General features: G+C 47.6%; 1 protein-coding gene across 1 annotated transcript in view; it reads right to left on the reverse strand.

The window, feature by feature from the left end:
* Nucleotides 1–1,041: 1,041 nt before the first annotated feature.
* The window catches only part of POU6F1 (POU class 6 homeobox 1), a 199,786-nt gene continuing 178,365 nt past the window's right edge, over nucleotides 1,042–22,462 (reverse strand). Inside the window, 3 exon segments of the mRNA XM_029594952.1 lie at nucleotides 1,042–3,923; nucleotides 5,838–6,006; nucleotides 6,694–6,832. Coding sequence (XP_029450812.1) covers nucleotides 3,578–3,923; nucleotides 5,838–6,006; nucleotides 6,694–6,832 — 654 coding nt within the window. The 3' untranslated portion in view covers nucleotides 1,042–3,577.

Here is a 22,462-nt window from a genome sequence, read left to right on the forward strand (position 1 = left end):
CATGAACATGACCTGAGGAATACTGTGAAATTCCAGCGCATATCTTTCTCATGTCATCTCCAGGACCCATTGATCCAATGTGATCTCAACCCACCTTTGATAAAAGAGAGAGAGATGTCGCCCTATATCTTGTTCCCAAAGGTGGGTTGGCAAACCTTCATTGGGAAGCTTGGGATGATCCACCACCCAAGCCTACCCTCTCTCGAGCTGACTGGGATAAAAGGACTGAGACCTTCTGAAAGACTGAGTCATCTGAAAGGTCAACCTTCATTGGATGAAAATGCTTGGAACCCTGGAGACGGCCCCTCATACTAGAGGGGAGCTGCAACTGCTTATCCTCCAGCAACTGAGAAACTGGAGATTTGCCTCACTTACTAGCCAACTTTTCCAACTCTCTCCCAAAAAGAGCGAGCCTTTAGAAGGCATTTTCATACGGTCAGCTTTGGAGGCTGCATCTGGTGACCAATTTCTCAATCATAGTTGACGTCCTGGCTGCCACCACTGAGGTCACTCCTTTGGCCAAGGTACGGACCAAATCGCAGCCTGCGTCTGCTAAAAAGGTGGCAGTGGGTTCCATAACTGCTTTGGAATTCACTCCAGAATAATCAACTTCCTGAGAGAGAAGCAGACAAGAGCGTGCCACTAGGGCGCAACAGGAAGTTATCTGTAAAGACATCGGCACTACCTCAAAAGCTTGCTTAAGGATAGCCTCAATCCTTCTATCATGCACATCCTTCAAGGCCATTCCTCCCTTCATAGGGATAGTCATCCTCTTAGAGACGGCTCAGACCAGCACATCCACTTTGGGAAAGTGCAAACGCTCTTTCGCTGCTGGATACAGAGGGTACATAGACCCCCCTATGAAATTTGCCTCTGGGCATCCCATTTCAGATCAATCAATTCCTGAATGGCATCCATAACAGGGAAAAAACAAGAGGCTTTATACAAGGAAACCAAAATAGGATTCTTCTTCAGCTCAGACATGGAATCTGCACCAGGAATACCCAGCATCTTTAATGTCTGGGAAATCAGGGCCAGCAATTCATCTCTATGAAAAATCTGCCACATGGTTCAATATGGTTCCAGTCCCGGAGGAATTTCCCCATCTTCCACGGAATCAGGTTCTGCTTCATCAGTGCCATCCGAGTTCCTGTCGGGAATACATGCAGCGAACCGAGGTGCACTGTGACTCTTAAACATAGGACTGGATGAGGGAGGGGCTGCTGGCTGAGGGTCCGACATGACAGGATTGGGCGAAGCAGAGGAATGCGCCTGAAGAAAGAATTCAAACCGTGAAAAAATTCCACCCAAGAAAAAGCAGCCGGATCCATGCCAAAACCAGCAGGAACTGGAGCGAGCCCCACTGAACTGCCATCCCCTGTGGAGGAACCAGTCAAGGGAATTCCAAGATCCAGCGTACCTGCAGACAGATCCTTAACCAGACCATCATCAGGCTGGGAGGATCCAGGCTTAGCGAAATCAGAGGAAGACAACACTCCCTGAGCCTCTAAACAGCACAGACACATGTTAGAGGATACATCAGGCTGAGATGACCAAATATGACAGGCAACTCAGAGAGAAAGGCGCTTAGGCTTCTTGCTCACCAGCGCCATCAGTGCACAGCCAACAGAGAATGTGTGTCCAGCCAGCTCGTGCTGAAAAATTTCAAGTGCACAGAATTTACGCGCACCAAAAATTAGGTGCTCAGATAGTAAGCACCGCAAATGAACGCACAAACTGAGCGCCAAAATCTGGGTGCACCACCAAGCTTAAGAACTTGTGCGTACAAAAGTCGCTCCCAAACTGCACCCAGAGCTGGACGCACTTTGCACACCGATGTTTAGGAATAGGGCAGTAAAGCATGCACAGAAGTGCGCAAAAATGCCACCGCGGCCTACTACGTGGCGCGCAAGAAAAAATCCTTACTGCGGTGCCTAGCCCTTCAGGCCACTCAACCTGCCAGGCTGCCCAGTTCATTCCCAGCTCCCGGGAGTGGGAACGAACATTGGAATGGCGCGCCGAGCACGGGGACCAGAGGAAGTCCTGCAAAACCCTCTACAATGTCTCTGCCTTCATTAAATTCTAAGAACAGAGATGGTTTCTGGCTGTGGGGGGAGAGGGCAATTGCCATCACCGCCACGCTCGGCCTCCTGCACCCTCTGCCTTTAAGCTGTACAATCAGTTAAGTTGACGCCGGGAATCCCAGCTACCGGACAAAGGCACACATCTGAGGGACCATGGAAATCACCTCAGGAATTCTCAACTGGGGAGGAACCACCTGGTATCACCGCTGGAAAGTGGGGCTTTTCTTTTTCCAATTTTAAATTCTGAAGCAATCCCCATAGGGAGATGCAAGGTATTCTCCATCTGCTGGAGATGAAGAATACTGGCAGGCTGAGGTCACTGCAGGATTATATATATTATGACATCAGCTTGCTCTGTCTCCATCTGCTGGCAGGGGAGCATAACCCACTGGTCCTGAGTCCATCTGTCTACAAGCTAGGAAATAGAAACAATCACACCATCTCATGTTAGGGTGCAGCAATAGCACTTTCCCCCATCCCAGTCCCGCAAATGCAGCAATATCCACCCTAATCCCACACACTCACGGCTGGCACTTATGTCCCACAACGCGGGGAGGAAGGTACTGAAATAATCAGATTGGCTAAATCCTATTGTTACTCCAGGGGCTTGACTCCATTTAGTTGTGCACCAGCTGCAAACTGGTGACTAGATGGCTCTCTGGGAAGTAAGGGAGGGGTGGAGCCAGTTCTGGTTTTACCCTCTTATTGCATACTTGGAGATGCAGTCCTGCATCCCTGTAGTGAGGCAGAACCAGGACTGGATCAGCCCATTCCTTATGGCATAGTTGCGTCAATGTAAAATACTGGGGAACAGCCAAGACCCTAGGCACTGCTGCTCTGGCAAACGTTTAGACCATACACGGCCGCTGGCTGAATTTCTGCAACATCAACCAGTCCAGTTCATTCTCAGCCACGTTTACCTGGGGATGTGAACTAGCACTGTCAACCACTGAACCAGCTCCATAGCATCAGGCCAGTACTGGACTTTAAATTCCCATACCTAAGCACTCTGGCATTTCTCATCCTTTGTCAAGACAAAAACATAAATGGTTGGAGTTGGAAACTGAAAAGCCCGGACTGACTCAAAGCGTCCCTGATGGCTGGGAGTAAACTGGGAAGTCTGAAACCCAGTTGCAAATGCATCGCACACCTACCATATTGCTCCTATTTAACAGAGCAATGCCTAAGTCCCTACTCCTGCAGTGCAACTTAGAGGGACCTTAAAAGTTCCAAGTGCTTGTAACTCTGCTTGACAGAGTCATACTCTACAGCAAACATTACCACAACCTTTTTAAAACAAAAATAAATACATTTTTTTTTAATGCAAAGGACATGTTCTGTTCTTCAGCCTGGATCTGGGAGCATCCTGGAGATGCACGGACTGCACGCAGTCAAGCCAGGGCCACACATAGCAAGCGCCTTCCTCCGCTCGAGAACAGGGCAAAGCATTATGCACAAGGATGGTATCTCTTGCTGGCACAAGCGCAACCCCGTCAAGGGATCTGGAAGACGTTGAGCTTGCTGGTGTTCTTCAGTGTCTGGCGACGGTTGCAGAACCAGACCCGCACCACCTCGCGGTCATAGTTCAGTTCCTTGGCGATCTCGGTGATCTCCTGGCCCGTGGGCAGGGCATTCTTTTCGAAGTAGGCGTTGAGGGCCTCGATGGCCTGCGGAGTGAAGGAGGTGCGCCGCTTGCGTTTTTTGGAGGGCTCGCCGCCCACAAAGTCCATTAGGTTCTGCTGGCCCTCCTGATTGCGCACCTCCGCCTCCAGCAGCCACTTCTCCAGCACCGGCTTCAGCTTCTGCGCGCTCTTGGGGGTGATGTCCAGCTTCTCGAACCTGCAGGAGAGACAAGTGAAGAGGGGAGGAAGGAAGGAATCTGAAAACAGAGTGTGAATCAGGGTGGGGCCAGCCATGTCAAACCGGACATTTACTACATGAGTTATCTGTCAATAATAGTTTTTGAAAATCAGGGTCAGACTGTATTTCTAATTATTCTCCCCCTTTATCTTTTTTTTTTTTTTCTTCTTCAGGATCTCAAGGAGGGTCACCACACTCTTCTTCATATGGTTCGGATAAGGAAGCCATTATAGACGGCTCATCTCGTTGCTCTTTTCCATCCGGAGGCCACCAGGAACGGCTGCCCCTCCTCTCTCCTTCCCATCTGGCTATCTTCAGGGGACCATCACACGTTATCTGAGCTCCTTCCAGCTTGACGCTTATCGGGCAGCAATCATGTGCGGCCCCCCTCCCAGTGTTTTTGCATTTTTCTCCTGCATCTCCTCTAAGGCTCAAGGGTCGCAGCCTCTCGTGGAGCAGGATGTAGGTCCTCAGTGAGCCCCTTTCAACTTGAGAGTAAGGGGGTCTCATCTGGAGACCCCCCCCACCACCACCATTGGAGTCTCTGTCCCCGGGAAGAAAACAGAAGATTAGGAGACAAGGAATATTGGAGAACATCAGGACCTTGGGGATTTTTTTGGGGGAAGGGATTTTCCCCCCACCATTAGCACATTCCCAGCTCAGCCTGGGTTGCTTACTTTTCCATGCCCTGGAGAGCAGGATATCCCGGATCCCCATTACTGAAGGATACTTTCCCAGATAAAGAAAAGCTTCGGAAGACTGAGTGGGGACATGGATGTAATAAAGGATAAATGCGTACTGAAGGTCTGCATCAGTAAAGTTTAAACTGAAACACCCATCAGGAGTGTGCAGCCTGGCTTATTCAGCACACACACGTTCCCAGCTTACGCAGACCCCCCCCCCCCCAAGTACAGCCAGTGAAAGTTATTCCCCCCCCCCCCGCACCTTGAGCCCTGGAGGTCTAAACCCTCCCTCCCTTTTGGAGAATCCACATCCCAGAGCCTTTGGGACAGTGCAAGGACCTGGCCCCGGGACCCTGCCCCTATCTCATAAAAATCTAAAAGAGGGGCTCCGTTAGCATAAACGGGGATTCAAAAAATTCCTGCTAAGACTCCTTCGCCAGAAAGGAAATGCACTTGCCCTGCGTTCCCCCCAACCAAGAATTATGATCTAGTCACAAGATGAAGGGGGTGCCTTTTGTGGCACCTGATGCCGTGTCTCCTGTTTCTGTCTTCCAGCAGCGAGGGGCAGGGGCCATGTGCTGGCGAGGGCTGTGCCTCCTGTTCTTCTCTCCCAGTGATACTGGGGAGAGAGGAAAGTCTGCTGGCGCTGTGCAGGGGGGCAGGGGAGTGTTTGCTGCTGTTACAGCTCTGCCTCCTGCTCCTCTCCTCAACAGGAGGGGAAGGGGGAAGAGGGATTTGCTGGTGCCGCTTCTCCTGCTCTTTTTTTTTTGGCAGCCGGGTTGTTCGGTGTTTGCTTTTGGCGCAGCCTGGCTCCCCTGCTCTCTTCCTGCTCCTTTTCTGTGTGTAGGGAGTCATGGGCACGGGAGTTTCCTCCAGGGGGGTGCTGCTGCAGCTGCAGTATTGGGCAGTACTCCGCCCGCTTGCAATGTAGCTTGAAGGAACGTGCGCCGAGGCTCACAGGCAGTTAAAATCAACTTGGCCTCCAGCAAGTGGGCAAGTGCATTTTTTAAACCATGAGCATAAATGAATGCAAATATATCTCATGCATATTCATGACCAATACCCTGAAAAACCTTACTTGTGTTGGGGTTTCTTGAGGACTGGAATTATAGGCCTTCAGTGATGTGCTGTAACCCCAGGCAGAGGATTAGCTCTGATTTAGGCAGCACAGTGATGTAAAACAGAATGAAAGTGGAACGGGCTGCCTTACCTACAGATAGCTGACTGGCTGTAAGCTGGTCCTTCGGTAGCAGTCAGAGCCTGACCCACCTGTGTCTGCGTCAGGCCCAGAGAGAGGCGCCGGATCTTGAAGTTCTTCGCAAATTCCCGGATCTCTTCCAGGTTTATCCCATCTTCATCAATGAGTGAACCCTGAGGCTCTGGACAGGTAAATAATATTTGCAACATGCATATTTTTTTTTTTTTTTTTACTATACAGCACCCTCAAGCCACCCAGCACTATGCATGATAATTCATAGGGGCACAATGTCACTTCACCCAGAAATTACAATCCAGGGTCAAAGCACAGGGGTCACACACAGCAAATGGGGGATTGGAGAATCATGCACAGCCTCACTCTTTCACATCTGGCTCTCATCAGGGAGTGTGGCCTTTGGCAGATTTGCCAGCTCAGGCCAGGGTAAGCTCCGCAATACCAAATGTGTTCATGTCCTTATGAAGTATTCCTGCCGGCTGTGGGATTTCCCGCAGATGCTATACTGGTTTTCAAAGTTTCTCTCTCTTCGGTCGGAGAAACCTCCTCAATTCCCTTCCAGAAAAAGGTGTGGGGAAGGGGAGGAGTAACACTTTAAAGGGGCTGGCGACTGACCCACTGTATGGGAGACCTGGATATTTTTCTGTGCTCATTTCCTACTCCCTGGGCTGGCGGAAGCTGCCATGGGGGCAGCCATCACAGCCCTGAGGGAAAAAAAGGGTCTATCAGCGGTCCCACCTCAGTGGTGCCTGCTGGCAGATTCAGCGTACATGTGCTTCAGGTTCCATGAGAGAGCCATGACCTGTGGCTCTCTCCTCAGTACCAAGAGAGGAAAAGCAAAGCCCATACTTACTGGAAACAAGCTGTCCCACAGTGGGGCTCTCTGAGCAGGCAATGGAAATTGGGGTGGGGGAGGAGGCAGGATCAGGTGCTGGACTTGCAATGACAACAGCCGGCTGGGATAAGTCAGGGGCAGGCTGGATCTGCTGCATCTGCTATTAACACAGAACACAATACACAGAATCCATAAAAGATCTTTTTTTTTGCCCACGCTGAAAGAGGTACTACATCCCTCTATAGCTACCCGATCAAGATGCAGTGTACAAGCATGCACAATACTAACCAAAGAACATTAGAGGTCCATATTCGGCACCACTTAGCCGGATAAATTCGGATTTATCCGGCTAAGTGGTACTGTTTCAAAATTTGGCCATGTTCAGAGGCCATCGCTTAGCTGGATAACTATTTATCCAGTTAAGTAGCTGGATAAATAGTGGAGGGTGGGACAGAGGCATTCTGGGGCAGAGATACTTATTCAGTTGACTTAGCCAGATTAAGTGCCAATATTCAGCTATTGAGCAGGTCTCAAGTTAGCAGGATTATCTTATCTAGCAAGCTATTAGATTGCTAGGTATATTCAGTGGCCCAATTCCGCTGCTGAATATCCTAAGCCCACTTGCTCAGCGTGATAGTGGCTGAATATGGACCTCATAGCATCTAAAACTTCATTATCTGCAAGGAGACAGAATCTTTCAAATGATCTGTGGTAGTTTGGCTTGACAGTTTTCCTCCAGTTCCTTTTGGACTTCCAGCTAAATCAGAACTGGCTTCTTGGAGTACAGTGCCATACGCCAGGATATTTCCCCCATGATATAACCTGCTTCCTTCCATCTAGCCCAGTCATTGCTGACTGCTCAGAGAAACAGAAAGATAAGATTTGAGTGTCATCAGCACATTTACATAGCCAAGGCTGATTTATGACAGGGCCTGATGTTACCATGGGCATGTGCATACGTAATTAACTTAATTCATCTTGGCCCGAGCTGGTGAAGGGAGGTGGGGGGAGCGTGCGGAGATGAACTTTCATGCACAGTGTCTCCCCCCCAGCCTGATGCTTGCACTCTTTCCCCACATATTCACCCTGATTCCTATGGTTACCCTCTCCAACATGCGTTAGCTTACATTTCAATTAACTCTTCCCTGTCATTCTTGTGTCACCCTGTTTGATCTTTTCCTGGCACTGCTGGCTCCGCTAGAGTTTCAAGCAACACTGAAACTGCTCCACAAATGCACCTATGAGTGTGCCACTAGCAACCTCTCATCCTTACGCTTCCCACCACTCTGCTCAGCCTTTTTACACTCTCCCCTGCATTCCCCATGCTAAACAAGCCTCCCCCCCCTCATTTTCACGCCTTATCTTTACTCATCCCCTTTTCTTTAGAAGCATCTCCCCCATCTGATACTCAAAAGGCCCCTTCTTTGATTGTTTTCAGAATGAAATTAAAGCCAGGCTCATTAAAGCGGGCCTACCCAAGCCTCTGCCTGCCTTCCTTTAACCATCTCCATTAAGCATTATATTAAGTATTGCTGGTTGTATCGTTCTCTCTTTTTCGGCTTCCCTCTCACCTTTTTCCCTAGGAAACTCAAAGCGGCTTACATTTCAATACAATTCAATGGTATAGGGTTTTTGGTTCTTTTATTGTAAGGTGCCTTGGGTAGGACACCATGCAAATACTTTAAAATAAAAAACGTGGCCCTTGTCCAGCTTCTCTTCTCCCAGTAACATTCTGATAGTGTAACAAATCCCCACCTCCCACCCACCCATTAGCAAGTAGAATCGTCAATGAACGAGTTGAAATCAGTTTTACCTATTGAAAAGGCAATGCATTATGCCAGAGAAAAATCTGAATATTATCTGATAACCTTTTCTGTAAGGGAGAGAGCACGAGAGTAAGGCTGACCGCCAAAGAAGGACAGAAAACTAAACCAACCAGAAAAATGTCTCAAAACAATAATAGTTTGGATTCCCAGGGGAAGCAGGTGCTGAGTGGCTGATGTACAGATGTGGCTGTACATACTGTAACACTGACTTTGTGCTCTGTAAACTGCATCTGGGCTGACTATCCTCTCACGCCTGTGATCTATAGTTTCTGAAATAAGAACATAAGAAATGGATGCAGGTCAGAGCAAAGTCCATCAAGCCTAAAATCTGGTCTCCCACGGTGGGCAATCCATGTCGCAGGTACCTGGCAGATCCCATAAAGTGGATTTAATTCCTGTTTTCTCTTATTGTTACTATTTTATGAATATTGTATTTCTGATTTGTTTATGCTATGTAAACCGATGTGAAGGCTTGTCCGATGTGTCGGTATATAAAAATTAATAAACCATTAAACCATTATTTACCTGGCTAATAATGTATTATGGACGTTTCCTCCAGGAACTTGTCCAAACCTCTTTTAAAGCCTGTTAGGTTAGTCGCTTTGATCATGTTCCCTCCTAACAGATTTCACAGTTTGATTGTGCACTGAGTGAAAAAGTATTTTCTACAATTTGTTTTAAATCTTCTGGTTGTTAGTTTCATGAGTGCCCCCCTATTTGAAAGGGTATATCATTTTTATTTACCCATTCCACTCCACGTTTGATTTTATAAACTTCAATCATCTTAGCCATCGCTTTTCTGAGCTGAAGAGCCCTAACTTGTGTAGCTTCTCATCATAGGACAGCCGTTCCATACCCTTTATTATTTTTCATTCTTCTTTTCACCTTTTTTAGTTTCACTATGTCTTTTTTAAGATTTGGCGAGAAGCGACTCAAGGTGAGGTTGCACCTTGGATCGATACACAGGCAATCTGATATTTTCTGTTTTATTCTCCATTTCTTTTGGGATCATTCCTAACATTCTCTTTGTTTTTCTGACTGCTGCCGCACACAGAGTCAAGGATTTAAACGTATTGTCCACAAAGACTCCAAGGTCCTTATCCCGGTTGGCAACTCTCAAAACAGAACCCAGCCTTGTGTACGTGTAGTTGGGATTGTTTTTGCCTATGTGCATCACTTTGTGTTGCGCTCCTGCTCGCGGGCTGTGCTGCGAGAAGGCGCTTACCTTCGCAGCAGGAGGCCGATGACATCATCTCCTCTCGGCCCCGAGGCTGCCGACACTCCTCAATGCGGCTGGAGGCCCCGGGGAGATGTTGCTGTCTTGCGCCGCGCCACCTCCTAGGCGCATGCGCGTACATCTGTTCTGCCTTTAAAAGGGCCATGGCGGGAAACTACCCCGTGGCCCAGGATGATGACATCACTGGGTCCTGGTTCTTAAGGCCGGGCCCAGCCAGTGCTTCTTTGCCTTGGCACTTTATTAACAAACACATGAAGTGCACTGTTTGAAATGCAGCCAATTTCTTTGGTTATCACATTCTGCAAGGACAAGATAGCTAATAGCACACAACAATGTACATTTCATTAACTGCACATTTGGTGTTAACCTGTACAGTAATATATGCAAACAGTATGACATATACATGTAATGCATGTTATCCTTAATGCAGAATTATGATTTGAACCAATAACATCGGGGGTTATTTACTAAGCATTTTTCCCATAGAATAAGAATGGGGAAAACCCTTTAGTAAAAAGGCCCCAGAAAGAGGAAGTAGCACCCCAAAAGCTAAAGCATTGCTGGGAAGTAACAGCTACAAAAAACACAACAATGTGTGTACATGGTAAGGCCTCAGATAGTGCATGCTGAAAGAGTGCACTGAAAGAAGTCAACCTAAGGGCAGGGCAGCAAAATTAGAGCAAAGGCCCCAGACAGTGCATGTTGAAAGAGTGCACTCAAAGAGAACAGCCTAAGGCAAAGGTTCTCAACCGGTGTGTTGCAACACACCAATGTGTCGCCAAGCACCAGCTGGTGTGTTGCGGCTCCCGGTGTCCCAAAGCCTCAGTTATACTTCCCTTTAGCTTTTTCCAGCTCCCGCGGGCCAATGGGAAACCTCCTCCTTTCTTCCTGTCCCCGCGGGCCAATCGGAAGCCTCCTCCGTTCTTCCTGCTCCGTGGGCCAATCAGAAGCCTCCTCCCTTCTTTCTGCCAGTGGGAGGAGGAAGCCGCTGATTGGCCGGTGGGGCAGGAATAAGGGGGGGGGGGCATCTCACAGCCCGGGGCTGGGGTGGTTTGAGGGGGGCTGGGAGGAGTGGCAGTGTCCAGGATTGTGGCGGCAAAGAAGCCCGATCCTGTGACCACCACGTGGAAGTGCTGAAATTAAGCACAGCGGTGAGCCACAAAGAAAAGAGACCAGCTGCACCAGCATTTCCCACTTCCAAAGTGGCAGGTAACCGCGATAGAGTAGGGATTCCCCAAAGTGGCAGTGAGTCGCAAGCAAGAAGAGGCCGGTTGCTTCGGGGATCCCCACCCCTCCCCGATGCAACAGTGAGCACGGCAAAGCCGCGATTAGAACATAAGAACATAAGAAATTGCCATGCTGGATCAGACCAAGGGTCCATCAAGCCCAGCATCCTGTTTCCAACAGAGGCCAAACCAGGCCCAAGAACCTGGCAATTACCCAAACACTAAGAAGATCCCATGCTACTGATGCAATTAATAGCAGTGGCTACTCCCTAAGTAAACTTGATTAATAGCCGTTAATGGACTTCTCCTCCATTAACTTATCCAAACCTTTTTGAGCCCAGCTACACTAACTGCACTCAGTGGTACTCAGCCATGCTGATTACAGATGGGGCAACTGGAGCTCCCAGCGGCCGTAAAAGCAGGCAGATGGGGGGCCACAGGAGCCTAGGGATATCCCGACAGCCAGAAGAAAGGCTTGAGTGCTGTGGCATATTTTTCTAAAATAAATGTTTGTTGCTTCAGTGCGGCTGAGAAGGCAGCAGAAGCCTTTGGAAATCTGCCACTGCAAAATTAAAGGGGGAACACAGCATTGGGGCTCTAAGCAAAGTGTGTGAGAGAGACAGAGACTGGGCAGGGAGGTGACTGGGGTGTGTGTGAGAGACAGAGAGAGATAAGACTAGGCAGGGAGGTGACTGGTGTCTGTGTGTGAGTCAGAGACTGGTTGTAGGGTTTAATTGGGGGGGGGGGGGGGGGGGTGTGTATGAGTGACTTGTGGGCCCTAAAGAAGAGGACCGTGAGGACAGAGCTTCAGCAGCCGCTGCTGCTCCTGGTATGTGCTTTCAAGGGAAAGGAGTAGGAGAGTTGCTGGAGAGGGTAAGTAAAGGTGGCATTTTAAGTTTATTTTTCTTGATTGACTGCCATTTTAATTATTGAGTATTATGTGATGTGTCTGCTGTTTTGAAATATTTTATTGATATTTGGACAATTTTTAATAATTTTTATGAGTTTTAATTGTTTGACCGTATTCTGTTCATCAGCTGTTTTGAAACATTTATTAATATAGTTTTACAATTATTTCTGTGAGGGGATCTTTAGCAGCTTGGCTTGTTCTGTTTTCCTAATACCGTGTTTCTCTGATAATAAGACAGGTCTTATATTTAATTTTTGCTCCGAAAAACAGGTTAGGGCTTATTTTCGGGGATGTCTTATTTTTTTTTCCATGATTGGTGAATGAGGACAAGGCTAAGCCCGCCTCCTCTTTCATTCACCAATCAGATTAACTTTGCGGTCGAACCTTTTGGTTCGGCCTTTGTTATCGGCCCACCGCAGGAAATTTCGTTTTCCCATGATTCGGGCTGATTTTATCTTGGCTGCCCCCCCGAAACAATACCCGAAACCCGCCCCAACCCTTCCAATTTGATTAATTAAAACCGGTACGGTAAAAATAAACCCAAACAAAAACCCCAAACCCATCCCAACCCTCCAAATGTACTTCATTGCAACCCACCCTCCCGACCATGCCCAAAACTTGCCAAAACTCCCTGGTGGTCCAGCAGAGATCCCAGGAGCGATCTTCCGCTCTCGGGCCGTCGGCTGCCAGCAATCAAAATGGCGCCGATGGCCGTTTGCCCTTTCCATGTGACAGGCTATCGGCGCCATTGGCCTGCCTCTATCACATGGAAGGAGCAATGGCGCCAATAGCCTTTCACATGGAAAGGGCAAAGGGCCATCGGCGCCATTTTGATTGCTGGCAGCCGAGAGCGGGAGATCGCTCCCGGGACCCTCGCTGGACCATCAGGGAGTTTCGGCAAGTTTTGGGGGGGTTTCAATGAAGTACAATTGGAGGGTTGGAGTGGGTTTGGGGTTTTTGTTTGGTTTTTTTTTTTTTTACAATCCTCCATCTGCCCCCCCCCCCCAGGTTTCGGCCCTCCCCCAGGAACTTTTGGTAAGTCTTGGGAGGGGGGTCAGGCAAGTCTTGGGGTGGAACCGCTCGTCCTCTTAAAAGCTAGGGCTTATTTTTGGAGCAGGGCTTATATTTATTTATTTTATTTTTAATTTTTATATACCGACATTCTTACATCCGATGTAAATCATACCGGTTTACATTAAACAGAATAGCAGGAAATAAATTTCCATAGTCTAATACAATGAACATTTCTAATTAAAATTGTTAACAAGCGAAAAGAAAAGGTAAAGAATTGGAATAAAGGTTAAATTACAGAAAAATATAAAAGATTTTTTTTTTTTTTAGAAGCACAAGGGTTGCATGAAGGGGTGCACAAAGGGGAGAGCCCCTTTGTCACGCCCCCTTCGGCGCGCGGCGCCTGATGGTGAGGCGCTCTTCAACCGTTGCCGGGGCTCCCAGTGACGTCAGGGGGGCGTGGTCACACATCGCATCGCAGTCATTCATTTCCCTCACCTCCTGCTGTTGGTTCCGTATCTTTTTTCCCCCTGCCATTCAGTTTGGTGTTCAGTTCTCGCGGGGGCCCAGGATGGAGGGTGGCCTCCCTGCTCGCCGGCGCCTGATGATAAGGCGCTCTTCAACCGTCGCCGGGGCTCCCAGTGACGTCAGGGGGGGGCGTGGTCACACATCACATCGCAGTCATTCATTTCCCTCACCTCCTGCTGTTGGTTCCGTATCTTTTTTCCCCTGCCATTCAGTTTGGTGTTCAGTTCTCACGGGGGCCCAGGATGGAGGGTGGCCTCCCCGCTCGCCGGCCCTATTCCAAAAATCCTGAAAATCAAGCTGGGGCTTATTTTCAGGGTAGGGTTTATTATTGGAGAAACACGGTAGGAGGTGTATTAGTGTTTAGGACCTGATTTAATATTTGTAGTGTTGCCTTTTCATAGATAGAGTTGTTATGTGTTCCATAATGCAGATCCTGGGACTGTGTTAGGTGCTATATTTCTCTTTCCATTTCTCCAGGTTCACACTGCATGCAGAGTGGCTTTTTTTGGTTTTCCAATCCAGTTTGTCTCCATATTTATAATGTGTGTTTGTGATACAGTATATGATAGAGAGCCTCAGACTGCCTTAACGAACTGGCTCCAGCTATCTGGCCCGGTCCACCTTAAGACAGACAGGAAAGGGATCCTCGGGTGGAGGTGTTTCCCTGAGGTAAGGGATACAAAGGTGAGGCCCTGAGAGAGTTAGAGAGGCCCCAGGAAAAAGAAGGAAGCTGTAATGGAGTGCTGTGCTCTTGTTGAAAACTGTTCTTGCATTGTCAGTCTGCTGAGGTAAGCAGCCATTTTGAGTTTGTCTTGCTGAACGTTTTGTAATTAAACTGTTGAAAAGCAGAACAGACTCCAGCCTGGTCTGTTCTCCAACCTTCTCCTGTCTTAGACCGCTCCAAGAGTATCACAGTGGTCTTTCTGTACTTGGTGAAGGTCGGTTCTGTGTGTGAGACCGAGGTGAGGTATTTTACTAGCATGTAGGCAATTGTATCAATCTTATTTGTTGTGTTTTCTCAATAGGATATGCATTAGTGGTAAATTATTGCCTTTTCATAAGGAGGGCTATTGTGCCTGGTAGTAAAGGGAGTTTGTTTTGCTTTTACTGAGATGTCATCAGAACCAGAATATCTTTTTTTTGCATGGTGAGTTCTATGGGTAATGCCCTAGTTCTGCTCTGAATCCATTGTTGGAGGTCAAGGGGATTCCCATGGATGCAGAGTGCATGTTTACATTTAGCCCCGTGATGGTCACATGTTCAGTGTCAATCACAACCTATTTACCCAAAACCACTGTATTCCAGTGTACCGAACTGTCTAACAACAATATCAAAACTACTGGTACATCAGGTCTATCTTAAACACCTCAAAGGTTATCTTTAGCCAAATATATGTAGGCCCCTTACTTCGAGGGTCTGTATTATGTGACAGACTCTACTGTTGTGCAGGGTCACCTTACTTTAATTTTAATTTTCACTCATCAATCCTATCTTTTTAGTAGAAATTTTTCTTTATAATAAAATCAGTCATTGACTGTCAAGCAGTCTTCACGAGTACACACAAGAGACACTAATCCTCATCACTCCAATCCTGGTAGTTCACCCAGTACCAGTAGTTTTGATATTGTTGTTACACATGTTCAGTGTGTCATGCATGTGAGAACCATCTGTCAGGTGTGTCCTAGCCAAAAAAAGGTTGAGAACCACTGGCCTAAGGGTAGGGCAGCACAGCTCAGATGTAGGCAACAGGAGAATGAGCAAACAGTTCAGCATGTAGGCAGCAGGAGTAGGACTGCAGAGTGAGCCATCACCATCGCAGGAACAGCAGAAGACCCAGCAGCATGGAGGCAGGAGGTCCAGGATGAGACTCAGCAGCATAGAGGCAGGACGCTCAGGATGAGATCCAGCACTTGCAGGAGATAAGAAGAGATGTGAGGATCCTGCAGTATGGAACCAGTACTTGCAGGAGATGAGAAGAGATGTGAGGATCCTGCAGTATGGAACCAGTACTTGCAGGAGATGAGAAGAGATGTCAGGATCCTGCAGTATGGAACCAGTAATTGCAGGAGATGAGAAGAGATGACACCCCGCAGCATGGAGCCAGCACTTGCAGGAGATAAGAAGAGATGTGAGGATCCTGCAGCATGGAGCCAGCACTTGCAGGAGATAAGAAGAGATGTCAGGATCCTGCAGTATGGAACCAGTACTTGCAGGAGATAAGAAGAGATGTCAGGATCCTGCAGTATGGAACCAGTACTTGTAGGAGATGAGAAGAGATGACACCCCGCAGCATGGAGCCAGCACTTGCAGGAGATGAGAAGAGATGTCAGGATCCTGCAGCATGGAGCCAGCACTTGTAGGAGATGAGAAGAGATGACACCCCGCAGCATGGAGCCAGTAATTGCAGGAGATGAGAAGAGATGTCAGGATCCTGCAGCATGGAGCCAGCACTTGTAGGAGATGAGAAGAGATGACACCCTGCAGCATGGAGCCAGCACTTGCAGGAGATGAGAAGAGATGTCAGGATCCTGCAGCATGGAGCCAGCACTTGCAGGAGATGAGAAGAGATGTCAGGATCCTGCAGCATGGAGCCAGCACTTGCAGGAGATGAGAAGAGATGTCAGGATCCTGCAGCATGGAGCCAGCACTTGCAGGAGATGAGAAGAGATGTCGGGATCCTGCAGCATGGAGCCAGCACTTGCAGGAGATGAGAAGAGATGTCAGGATCCTGCAGCATGGAGCCAGCACTTGCAGGAGATGAGAAGAGATGTCAGGATCCTGCAGCATAAAGCCCTGATGGTAGTGGTGTGGGTGCCGGTGATGAAGTTGATTGTGGTATCAGAAGCTGCAATGTGGGCATAGCTGGGCTTCTGTCAGAGTGGTGTGTGGTGCTGGTTCCTGGCAGCTGTTCTTCCAAATGTTGCCAGTCCTTTAAGATATCAAGATTGAGGTCAACATTAATAGGACTTCTTGAGCCTGAGGAATGTATTACGTACAGGGGCTCTGATCGCTCTGCCTCCTACTGCTGCTCCTCCTCCTCCCACTGTGTCTCTGCTTCCATGAGTAAGGGCTGTGAAGCATGGGTATTGCATGGACGGTCCCAGGAGCATCCCTGCTGGTCCCTGGGCATTCCTGGCTAGGACTGCCATATATCCTGCTTACCGGCAGCGGCTCGTGTGGTGTCTAGCCGCTGGTCTATGCCCTCGAACACGGTCCGGTCCCAGTCTTTCAATAAGTCGCTGCTCCATTTCTGTGACGACAATGGGACAGGGGATCCTCCTCCAGACTGGCCGCATGTATTTGGATCGCTCTGCTAGCTTGGCCTTCAGCTGGGCTTTGAAATCCCGGTAGCGATGGGCAACCTGCCTCTCTGCTTCTTTGAATGTGGCTGTGCTGGCTGATGGCCTGGGCAGTGTTGCTCCAAATTTGCCCTTTAGCTGCTTTGGACGTCTTGGCTGCTCTGTTTCTGAACAAGCTGGCGTGGTGCTGCAGGACCCCAGCGATGAGAAGCTCATTCTCTGCCACACTGAACCTGATTGCCCGCAGTCTCTGCTGTACTGCTGGCTGGCTGGCCGAAGGGGGTGCCACTTCCTCTCCCAGAGATGTGTCCTCCCTGCCCTCACTCTCCATCCCACTCTCCTTTCCACTCCCTTCCTCCCTCCACCTCACTCTGCCCTAACAACTCCTTCCTGTCTGCCCTCTCTCTCTAACCCTATGCTGCCGTACTCCTCCCCCTGTCTAGCCCCTTCTCTCCTGCCTTGTCTCTGCTCGTCCCCCTGTCTCTACTCCTACTCCCCCTGGCACTCCTTCCCTCCTCCTCCCTCTCCCTCCTCCTTCCCCTGCTATCCTCCCCCTCTTCTCCCTTCTCTTCCCAGGCTTATCATGCTCCATGGTTTCCTCCTCACACACACTCCTCCACTCCTGACACTCCTCCTCACACATCCTCACCCGCTCCTGACACTCTTTCTCCACTCCTCACACTCATAACTCCACTCCACAGAAAATGACAAACAGGACTTTCTTTCACTCCAACAAATATCAGAAAAGTCAACGGTAAAGGGAAACAAATGACAACACAAAACAGCACAACTCAGTCAGAAATTGCAAAACTACACCACCAGAATTCCTCTAACACCACTAACCTCCTCTCCTCTCACTCTAACGCCCGACACACCCTCAAAGAAAGAGGGGCAGGAAAAATATTGTGGTGCGCGATGACGTACCATAGCATACATAAATTCGTTGTGTGTTAGCAGAGAAAAGGCTACAGTATATTTTTTAAACAAAACTGAACATTTCTTTTTTTTTTTTAGCGAAAGTCTTTATCTTTCCTGGAGCTACCAGTCCTAGGCAGAAGCATTCAGGGAAATGTAGGCGAATGTCCTAGTTAGGTCACTTTCCTGAGCATCAGGAACAATCACTGATTAAGTCCTGTGCTGTAGGATTTAAGTCACTCAAGATCAGTCTCCAAAAACCACAACATGACCACTGTAGATGATCAAAATGGGACCGCTCGCATTCTCACTGGAGCAAAAAATATTGATGGTATCACACCAATTCTTCAATCACTACACTGGTTACTGGTACAACTTTGGATTTTGTACAAGCTTGCTGTCAAAATTCGCAATCTGCTTAATAATGTGCACATTCCTTGGATCAATGCAACCTAAAAATTCACAACCTTGCATTTTCCCTTAGATCATCCAGTCAGAAACCTCCTTAATGTCCCTCCACCTCAGACAGCACTTCTTGCTGGGACCTTCTCAGCAGCCACATCCATTTTCTGGAACGCTTTACTGTCAGGTCTATCCAATACCGAGCGGTAGGAAGAGCTGCGTTAGTGCCCGGCGCACCCCGGTTGCCGCACGCACAGTGCAGCTCACCTACCGCTCGATCCTGAACAATAATTTTATGCAAATGTAAACCGCGTCTAAGAAGGGTCCGTGAAGCGTTAGGCCCGCGCAACCCATTTTACTGGATAGAGCGCCTATACAGTATCCTGGGTGCGCGGACCTAACGCTTCACGCCACGCTGGTATCTGTCATTTCAAATGTCATTTGAAATGACAGATACCAGGAAAGTCGGGGACTGCCAGTCCCCCCCCCCCCCCGAAGCAGGGCGCGAAAAGCAGCCTTGCTCCGGGAGGAGGGGAGAAGGACTGGCAGTACGAAGCGCGCGAAGCGACTTACTTTTTGTACCCCCTCCGGACATCGGCGGACCTCTCCTGCCTCCCAGCTGCTCGCGAAGATGGACGCCTGCAAAAAGTAAGTTGCTTCGCCGCTTCACACTGTCAGTCTCTTCTTCCCTCCTCCCGGAGCAAGGCTGCTTTTCGCGCCCTGCTTCGGGAGGAGGGAAGAGACTGACAGTGTGAAGCGGCGAAGCCCCGATCGGACCTCTCCTACCTTCCCGCCTGCACGACTTACTTTTTTTTCCAGCCGTCCGTCCCGGGGAAGATGGATGCCAGCACGGGGAAAGCGGCCCCTGTGCATGCAATGGCTGCTCAAGACATGACGTCACGACGTTTGGCGTCACGGCATGTGACGTCACGTCTTGAGTGGCCAATTTGCATGCACAGGGGCCGCTTTCCCCCGTGCTGGCATCCATCTTTCCCGGGACGGACGGCTGGAAAAAAAAAGTAAGTCGTTGCAGCGGGAAGGCAGAAGGAGAGGTCCGATCGGGGCTTCGCCGCTTCACACTGTCAGTCTCTTCCCTCCTCCCGAAGCAGGTCGCGAAAAAGCAGCCTTGCTCGGGAGGAGGGAAGAAGAGACACTGACGGTGTGAAGCAGCGAAGCGACTTACTTTTTGCTTTTACGTTTTTTTCGCTTTTTTTTTTTTTTTTTTGCTCCGGGAGGAGGGGACGAGGACTGGGGCTGCCCCGGAGACCGGCACCCGTGATCGCGGCCAGGGCAGGTGAGCGGGGGCAAGGGGAAGAAGCTTGCCTCCTACCCTTACCCCTGCCTCTACCGCAGGGGTAGGTAAGGGTAGGCGGTAAGTTAGCAGGTTTAAACGCGCGACCAAAACAGCAGGGAAAGATAGCGATCGTCGGGGCGCGGGTTACGGGATGCTAGGGAGATAGCTAATTCGCTCGTTTGCATGTACTATACATGCCGCGTGCGGAAGGGGTTGGCCGGGGATTTTAGGACGCGGTAGTTTAGGAGGTAGGTTAAAGGGGATTCGGGATCGCAGAGTATAGGGACAACGCGGCCGGAAAGTGAGTAGAACGCGGCTTAGGAGCAGGGTAAAACGCTGGGCGCCGCACTTTACAGGATTAGACCTGTGTGTGACTTATGAATAACCAAGATACAGTTCTGTTTAAAAAAAAAAAAAAAAAGCACTAAAAAACATCTCTCATAAAAGCCTCCATTTCTCCTCTTCCCCCCAATAGTTTCTTAGTCGTCTTGTTTTTCTTGAATCTGCAGGCGTTTATTTATGCAGTCAATGTTAACAGAATCTTTCTTACCATTTTTTATTGTGACATACTTTTTTTTTTTATTGGCATATTTTTTTGTTCCACCACCCTGAATTTACTGGAGGGTGCAGTTTATAAAAGCTTTTAAATAAATAAAAAAATAAATTTGGATATGATTTGTATTTTAGTATGTTTTTTTTTTTATTCCGTTTTTTAAATTTGTAATTGCTATTTGTTTAGGTATGTTATTTTTATCTCTTAAATGCTTGGTTTCTTGCTGATTACAAATGGTATATTAAATCAAATAAATAATAATAATAATAACATGCATATATCACACATGATGACTCTGTGATGCCATTTCAGACCTTTCTGAATCTAGATGGGGACCTCAGAACTCATGATTCGTGTGGAGGCAACTTGCCTGCTATCTTGCAAACAGATCAGGTCCTGTTTACAGAGTATGGATGGGATTCTTATGGCTTTAGATCATTCAGGGACTAATATACTAAGGGGCCAATCTTCAAAGGGATTTCCACAGGTAAATGGTTCTTTATTTTTAGAAAAAAGCCCTTTGAAAATTGTTTTCTTGCCCCCCCCCCCCCCCATGAGGCAAACTGTATACAGCTTTCTTTGAGGCCCTGGGAGTTGAAAGGAGCTCATTGCCTGTGTTAATTGGATCAGGATCTGAGCTCTGCATATCAGTCACCGCAGCTAAAGAAAACTATCTGCCTTTATTGGAGGATGTGACCTACAACAGGTACATTTTCTGGCTGAATTCAACTTCAAAGACCTTACTATGAAGGGGAATATTTTTATTAATAACTTTGTATTCTTTTGATTTTTGAAAAAGGGATTTTTTGCATTGCTTTTTAGGCATTTTTTTTCTACTTAGTTTTAGAAAGAAAGAGTAGAAGGGAGGGAGCTCCCCTCTCCTACCCCCAACTCCCAAGCACCCCCACCCTCAATTTCTAATTTTATAAATTAACCCACTAATTAGGGGGTTGGACAACACAGAATAACCTGACCTTGGTTGGCAGAGTATCACAAGGAAGTAATTTAGATACATTTAATTACCGTAGAATCAAAACACTTAAGTACAGCTCTGGAGGTGCTTAATTAGTAATACCATAGTAGATACTTCAGGTAATTAATTTTCAGGATAAAAGAGAAAAATAATGCTTGGTAACAGAAAGAGGAGGAGAGCAAGTGAATCAGTTAATTTTGTGTTTTCTGCAAAGGGAGCAAATTAACCCCTAGATTCCTCAAAATGCTGTAATATTGCAGGCCTTACACCTGTGATAAGGAAAAGGGGTGTGTTTAGGATAATTTTTAGAGTTACCACACAGTAACCTTTTTGCATCCCACAATACTGAGAGAGAGAGAGAGAGAGAGAGAGAGAGAGACTATCTATAAGGCCCTCATACTAGTCAAGAATTTATATCTCTATAGGAGCGCAGCTAATAGCTCGAGGTGAGGTATTGGTGATGGTTTAGGGTCCAGTTTTTCATGCATAGGGAGATGTACGAATAGCACAGTACACTTCGATGAAGATTTGACGTCATTTGGAGTGGGGAAAGTCTCACAAAGGTGGCATTTCTATTATGTTCTCTCACCCTAGCTTGATGGACTCTATAATAGGGTACCATCAAACTAGGACGAGAAAGCATAGTACAAAATTTCATTTTTGTGAGGCTTTCCTCACTCCAAATGACATCAAATCTTCACCAATGTGTACTATACTGTTCATATATCTCACTATGCATGAAAAACTGGACCCTAAGCCCTAAACCCCACCAACATCTCACCTCGAGCTATTAGCTGCCCCTCCTATAAATAGTTGCATACTGTGCATCCCTCCCAGGCTCTCTCTATTCCACTCCACGCTCCCTCTCCCCTCCCAAGCCCAGAAATGGCCAAAATGCAATATCGCACAGCTTAACACCAGGAAAAAAGGTGTAGTTATTTCTGACATTAAAGTTTCTAACACATAATGTGAAATTGCCCCTCATTTTCATAAATCCTGCCCAAACTCTTCCTTAATCCCACCCCTTCCCAAAATTTGCATTTGCGCCTTGTGCTAGTGCTATTATCGCATGCGGTGATGATGTTAACGTGTTATCATGTTTATTTATTTATTTATTTAAATCTTTTTCTATACCGTCGTTAAGGTGGGTACCGTCACAACGGTTTACATAAAGGCACATAAAGTAATGCTATTGTAATCTTACATTTTACATGGGTGCCATACGGTTCGGTAACAGTTTTTAAGCAAGATTAATTATTAAATGAGGTTGAAAAAACATGTCTAGTTCAATTCTATAGCAGTTTGAGTACAGGACTCATTCTCTACTTGTAGCTTGTGCGTTAACACCATAATGCATTTTGATAAATGACCCTATAAGTAAATGTCTTGTGAGCTGATTGGTAACTTCATATTAGATCTTGTGGTAATAATAATTTCTAGTTGCTCTGGTTTACTTTTATACTTTCAGCAACAGGAGCCTACAAAAGAAACACAAAACTACATACCTTATACATTTATAAATATATATTGTAGTCTGAAAGAATAAGATAAGTCATTTAATACTTCCAAGCATCAAGTGAGCATTCAAATGGGACTGCAAGCAGGGTCTCTGA

The sequence above is a fragment of the Rhinatrema bivittatum genome, chromosome 3 (assembly GCF_901001135.1).
Source record: "Rhinatrema bivittatum chromosome 3, aRhiBiv1.1, whole genome shotgun sequence".
Taxonomy (NCBI): domain Eukaryota; kingdom Metazoa; phylum Chordata; class Amphibia; order Gymnophiona; family Rhinatrematidae; genus Rhinatrema; species Rhinatrema bivittatum.